Source organism: Pistacia vera, unplaced genomic scaffold (genome assembly GCF_008641045.1).
Source record: "Pistacia vera cultivar Batoury unplaced genomic scaffold, PisVer_v2 Contig531, whole genome shotgun sequence".
NCBI classification, from domain to species: Eukaryota; Viridiplantae; Streptophyta; class Magnoliopsida; order Sapindales; family Anacardiaceae; genus Pistacia; species Pistacia vera.
Genome location: NW_022196370.1, coordinates 821752 through 829156, shown reverse-complemented (window position 1 = coordinate 829156; position 7405 = coordinate 821752). Strand labels below are relative to the sequence as shown.

Here is a 7405-nt window from a genome sequence, read left to right as displayed (position 1 = left end):
ACAATTATATTACTAGTTGATTAATCAAAACTTTAAGTAATGAATCAAACTAAAATTAACAAATTAAAAGAAAACTAAAAACTAAAAGGAAGTAGATGTGGGTTCAATTAAACCCACTGAACTTTCAAAAATTTTAAAAAAGTATTAATAATTTATAGATTTTATAATTTTAACCTCATTTAACTTTATGTTGACCCCAAAAAATAAATTATTAATTAATATTTTTTTAAACTTTTCTCTTTTCTTTATTTCCTCTCTTTTGCTCTCATATTATATTTTTCTTTTGGTTGGATACTCAAGAAATGCTACTCCTTTGGATTACAAGGTAAGATGATAATAATTTTATTTTTATTTTTTTACTTAAAATTAACTATTTTCTTTTAGCTTTCTGAATTGATGAAAGATCATGAGTTATGAGTTTTTATTGAGTTTAATAAATGAGTTTGAAATAATTCCTAGATTTTGATATGAGTTTTGATTTAATCTTGTTTATGTTGAGGTATGGGTTAATTAATTGCTGTTTTAAGTCGAGTTTAATAAATTATGGTTAGTTATTGAGTTAATTTTGAATATGGTTTAAAGAATTGATAAAACTTTAAGTTGTAGAGATTTGAGGATTTGGTTTAATTTCGATATATTGGTTTGTTGCTTGATATTTAGAGTTAGATTTGATGAATTTTCATGGGTTTATGAGTTGAATTTTATTGGGTTAGTAGAAATTGTTTGAAAAACCTAAGTTATGAGTTAAATTTTGATAAATTTGCGTTGTTTTTTAATTGTAATTGCAAATAAATTATATTTCTGATAATAAAAATTCTTTTATTTTTTTCAGTTATAGACAAGTTTTTTATCGAAAGAAAGTTTTCTAATGAGGAACTATCAATTGAACAAAACATAAAGCGTCACGATAGTGTTCACAATGAGCCTATGGAATCTAATTCAAGACAAACATATGTTAACCTTAACTTGGGTAGTCTTCCTACAGATCCTAGATTGAGGATTAAAATTTTAGAATATCATCCTAATGATAAAGACAAAGTAAGAAAGACATACTTGCAAAAAGGACCTTGCCAACCACACAATCATAATTTTAAAAAGCGAGCAATTGAGAATTTAATGCTTTGTTTTAATCCCATTTGGTTTAGAGAATATGCAAATTGGTTGGAGTATAGTGTAGAAAAGGAGGGTGTTTTTGTTTGCGTTGTTATCTTTTTAGACATGAAATTAGCATTGATATTACCTGTTGTTATGCAACGGAAACATAAACTCTAACGTTAGCTATTGAATATAATAATAACAAGTAGTAAAGCATAAATAAATTGCCAAAATTAAATGCAAAAATAAAGAATACCAGGAATTAACGAGATTCGATATTAAAACCTACGTCCTTGGGCGCTGCAAAAGAAAACTCTACTATCTCCAAACAATATTACAAACTTTTGGGCAATACAACAAATATCCAAAACAAAGGGGAGATACAACAAAACTTGCAAACTAAAGGGTCCTTAAAGAAAGAACCCTAAACAAAAGAAGTTTAATGGAATTACAACTTGGGATACAAATAACAATGATTTAGGTCCTTATATATAGGCCCCAAAAGTTTTCCACTTTTCATTCCCAAGTAATGTAGGACAAACTAACATTTTGGCCTATTACATATAAGTCCCTAAACCTTTTTTCATTATCACTTCTACCCCCATGTGATTTGCTAAATGAGCCATTTTTCCAACACCTGTTGCAACTGCAAGTGTTGAAAGAGCATTTTGTGCAATGAAGATTGTGAAAAATCGACTATGGAATCAAATAGAAGATCAATTGTTAAATGATTGTCTTATTACATATACTGAGAGAGAGGTATTTGATGGAATAGTCAATGAAGCAATTATGCAACATTTTCAGAATATGAAAAATTGTCTAGAACAATTGTAAAATTGATAATTTGGTATCCATAACTTTTAAAAGTACATTTTTTATGCTTATTACTTCAGTATATATTTTATTGTAAATTTATCAACTTTGATCTTTTGAGCCCATTGACTCAGAATACTGGCTATCCCATAGATTAACCCTTTATTACTAATCCAAGATATCTCTAAATTGGATTTAAGTCTTAAGAGATCATTATGCTCTATAAATTTTACTAAAACCTCATAGATTGCAGTAACCTATTTCTAACGTTCGCTCAATATATGGTTTTATTACATTAAACAAACTAGATTTCATCTCTCAATTTCAACCTAGTCCATTAAATCAATCAACTCTCAAGCCTAAAAGAATTAAAGCATTAGAAACTATTATAAAACTTACAAAAGATATCCTTAACAAATATTAACAAAAACCCATCAATACATATTCATAAATTGGGCTACATCTTAGCCCTAAAAACTTTATTTAGTTCATAATTGAATGAAAATAAACATCTATTTTAAAAATAATAAACATAAGATAAAGAAACGAGTAAAAGAAAACTTCTCTAATTGATGATCCAAAACTCCAAGAATGGATACTTTGATCTTCCCAATTGCCAGTTCTCTTCTTTCTCTAGTTTTTCTCTCCTTCCAATGTCCTCTAAAACTAACTAAAGATCTTTATTTATAGTGCTAGGGTTTGTGACACAAATTGTCCTGACCTTCCTCATCCTATAGGATTCAGGTGCTCCCACAAGACTCGGATGACCGAGACGTGCCGTGTGGGGAAAACTGTGAAACCTGAAATCCTGTTTTCCTAAATATACTTTACATAAATAATCTGTATGAAAATGTAACTAGAAATCTATGTATGAATAGGTACATAAACATAATTAGGAAGTTTGGAAAAATATAATGCATAATCCATGAAAATCTAGAAACAGAGTATCAAGTCTTGTGTAATTACAACAAAGAGATAAGACTATTACAAAAGAAATATAAGCCATTTTTTTTGGGAACATCTGCCATAATACACACATGAGAAGATGCCGACGTGTGGCACAACCTTGAGTGGTGACTCACTGCTCAGCACGATCTCCTTATGAACCTGGGGGGAGAAAAACATTTTTGAAAATGGGTGAGCTGAAATACTCAGTGAGTGGGGGAAATGGGAAGTTTGCAAAACATTCTTCAAACAAAAGTTATGGCATGCAATGGTTCTTATGAAATACTAAAAATAACATGATTCTATGAACATGATATGGTTGTAACTAATCATTCATGTATGCATGTATAACTCCTTTCTAATTGTTCAAAGTATTGTAATCTGATTAGTTAAACTAACAACAATTTTTTAATCCTAGCTCATAATGCTGAAACTCTTTTATGAGAACTTAAAGAATAGTTGTAAATGCTTATGCTTCTAAAGACAATGTTTTCTATAAATCATGCTACAAACATTGAGTATTTCATATGACTAATGCAAATTATCCATAACTATTCTGATATTAAAAACTGAATCTGATTCTGAACATTCTAAAATTGAAAGCTGATTTTGATATTGTTACTGAAACTATTAACTGATACTGAAAACTGTAGGCCAGTATCTGAAAACTATAAACTGATATCCTGCTCCGAAACAGCAAACTGATACTGAAGTTCTCACCACAACTAGTACCCTAGGGAAAAATCTCGATACCTGGTGGGCATCCCACATAATGGTAGAGTTGGAAGAAACATTTCAATACCTGATAAGGTCTATTATCGCACAGGTAGAGCCTGAAGAAAACCATCTCAATACCTAGTGGACAAACTCAACGCCTAGGCAGAGGACTAAGTATCTCAATACACATGTGCAGAGCTTGAAGACCGAATTTCTCAATAGCCAACGAACCTTGCATCGCATGGGCATAGCCTGAAACTGGGGGATGGGTACTTTGTAGGGTGGTTGTAGCACCACAACTATCTCATGCATAATCTCAAGTAACATATAAGTCAAGAGCATACTATATAAGTGCTTATAAATCATGCATATTTGACATAATATTCAAAAATCACGTTCAGGGGTGAAACTGCAAGTTTTTCAAAACTGATTTCTTCAACATCACGTCACAATGGCAAATGTCTGACACCACTCTTGTGCAGGTATCACTTTCATATTATAAAACACAAAAAAATTTAAACATCTTTCGCATGCAACACGTTACCCCAAGCATGCATATATGTATATACATATAAGAAAACATTAATTCCAAGGAAATGTCAAACCATGATAAATGAGAAGTACTTTCTTTGATTTCCAAAACTCACTATTTCTTACTTCGTATAAAATATTACTCAAACTGAATACACTTTCCACCCAAGATGCCTTAAATTCCAACACTTTTTAAACGCAAACCAACAAATTTTCCAAAGGTATTCTAACTAAGTGCATGCAATGTATTACCCAGCAAGCATTTCAATTAAAACGCAAGCCAAGCCAATTCGCACCAACTGTCCAGCCAAAAGCAAGTGTATATATATATATATATACACACACACATAGACTTCAGCAACCATTTCAATAAATTAAAAGACAGCCGAGACATGCAAGTCAGGACTGTCCAATTATCACCCAAAAACAAGTCAGATTATTACATAACAAAACACCCAATTTTCCAGCAAGACAAGACAAATAATAATAAAGACCGGTTAGTGGGACCTCTGAATGCGTCTGGGTAAGGGTTAAGACCATATAAAGTATGAACTATATCCAACAAGCTATTCATTCTTTTTATCCATTCCCATCCAAATTCAACACATCTTCCTCTAAATATCTTTCCTTTTCCACAACTTTTGTTTTTGCCATGGTTCCATAATCGGTTAATAATGGTGGCCACAACATAACCTTTGACTGTTCGAAAGTAGTTCTGCTCCAACTATGTCTATTTGTGATTGGGTCCTCACAAAAGATCGTTGAATCAAATATTTTTCATTCAATGATGGCTTTCTTTGGACCAATCATGGTACATGTAAGAAGAAATATATTGTTCCTCTAACTGATAGTTCTTGTATCAGTTTTACTTGCATTGTATTCTATGATACAATCTGGTTTGACTTTCCAAATATTGATTTGCAAATAAGATTATTCAAAACAAACAGAAGATTCAAATTTTCATTTTCAAGTTCACATGTAGAAGAATTGAACAGCTCAAGGCACATGCATTGAATTTTACATATGGGCAGCCGCTTGGTTTTACCCAGTAACACTTCCACCAATACCATGCATCTCTACCTAAAATTTGCCAAAATTGTTTGACATGCACCTATCAACATCCAAGACTACAGTATAAGAGACGTACTTGATCTTTTAATGTACTGTAAATAACAAATATTCAGCTCCCAGGAATTTGAAACAATCGAACTAGCAACAAAATTTGTTTCTCTACACAAAATCTTTTCACCTTTTTTTTTCTTTTTTTTTTTTCATTCTTGTGATGGCTGCAGCTCTTAGATCAGTTCACGTTTGGATGCTTTTCTGTTTATCCTTCATTTACTTGTGCTCATCTCAAAATGAAAACGAGTTCATCTACAATAATGGCTTCAATGAAGCCAATCTACAACTGGATGAAATATCAAAAATCCACCCCAATGGTCTATTGCAGCTAACCAATAATTCTGAGCTAAATAAGGGTCATGCTTTTTATCCATTCCCATTCAAATTCAACACATCTTCCCCTGAATCTCTTTCCTTTTCCACGAATTTTGTTTTTGCCATAGTTCCAGAATCGGTTAATAATGGAGGCTATGGCATAGCTTTTGTCATCTCACCGTCTATGAACTTTACTGGCGCTATTGCAGGTTATTATTTGGGGCTCTTCAACACTACTAACAATGGCCTATCTACAAACCACATCTTAGCGGTCGAGGTTGATACTGTACAAAGCCCTGAATTTCATGACATAGATGGAAACCATGTGGGAATTGATGTGAACGGCTTGGTTTCTAATGAATCTGCTACAGCAACTTATTATTCGAATGAAGAAGGGAAGAACAAAAGCTTGGTGCTCATGAGTGGAGATCCAATACAGGTTTGGATAGACTACGATGGTGCTGAAAAATTACTCAATGTCACTCTCTCTCCTATTGGAATCGCAAAACCAGAAAGACCTCTCTTGTCAACTCCTCTCAATCTTTCTGAAGTTTTCTTGGAGTCTATGTATGTCGGTTTCTCAGCAGCAACTGGCACAATTACAAGTGACCATTATATTCTAGGATGGAGCTTCAACAGAAGCGGACAAGCACAAAACCTTGATTTCTCCAAGCTTCCTCCTGTTCCTGCACACGGGAAAGCAAGTAAGAAACGTGGACTACTGATGATTGTTTTGATTGTAGTAGCAGTGCCTGTGTTTTTTATAGTATTAATTGTAGCTGCTTACATTTTATGGAAGAAGAAATATGAAGAAGTATGTGAAGACTGGGAAAGGGAATATGGTCCTCAAAGGTTCCCCTATAAAAATCTCTATAAAGCAACCAAAGGTTTCAAGGACACAGAGGTTATTGGAAAAGGAGGTTTTGGAAAGGTTTACAGAGGCGTCCTTACTTCTAATGAGCAAATCGCAGTCAAGCGGGTCTCTCACGATTCGGAACAAGGGATGAAGGAATTTGTGGCTGAGATTGTTAGCATGAGAAGGCTAAGGCATAGGAACTTGGTGCAACTCCGCGGCTATTGCAGGCGAAAGGGAGAATTTATTTTGGTCTATGATTATATGCCAAACGGAAGCCTGGACAAATTATTATACAGCAATATAGAGCCAAATCTTAATTGGTTTCAGCGATTTCGAATCATTAGAGGAATAGCTTCTGGCCTTCTTTACCTCCATGAAGAATGGGAACAAGTTGTCCTACATAGAGATATAAAACCGGGTAATGTTCTATTGGATGCCGAACTAAATGGGAGGTTAGGTGATTTTGGCCTAGCTAAATTATATGACCATGGTAGCAATCCACAAACCACAAAATTGGTGGGAACTGTCGGTTATTTGGCTCCTGAATTTATTAGAACTGGAAAGGCAACTACCAGCACAGATGTATTTGCTTTTGGGGCTTTCATGCTTGAGGTGGCTTGTGGAAAGAGGCCTATAGAGCAACAAGGTTATGGAGTGGTATATTTGGTTGAATGGATAATCAATTGTTGGAAAAGAGGAGCTATCATCGATGCCAGTGATCCAAGATTAGAAGGTATTTACGCAGAGGAGCAAATGGAGTTGGTACTGAAACTGGGGCTGTTTTGTTCACACCCTAACCCCGCAGCTAGGCCTAATATGAGACAGGTGATGCAGTATCTGGACGGCGATGCTACATTGCCAGATATATCACCTGATAGCAGTTCAATTGATGTGTTCATAACAGGTAATGAAGCTTCTAGTACTAGTGTAATGTCGTTTCCTTCATTGTTCGAAAGTAGATTTGTTCAGACCATGTCTACTTGTGATTCTGTCCTCAGAGAAGGTTGTTGA

At 33.8% G+C, this 7405-nt stretch overlaps 1 protein-coding gene across 1 annotated transcript; it reads left to right on the top strand.

Moving 5' to 3' along the window:
- The first annotated feature begins 5383 nt into the window (after positions 1-5383).
- On the top strand, positions 5384-7405 carry LOC116107325 (L-type lectin-domain containing receptor kinase I.8-like). The gene has a single exon (XM_031393604.1). It carries the CDS (start codon positions 5384-5386, stop codon positions 7403-7405), a length of 2022 nt encoding a protein of 673 aa, XP_031249464.1.

Excerpts from the sequence above, each read along its gene's own strand:
- LOC116107325 (XM_031393604.1), top strand. The coding sequence starts at position 5,384 with ATGGCTGCAGCTCTTAGATCAGTTCACGTTTGGATGCTTTTCTGTTTA.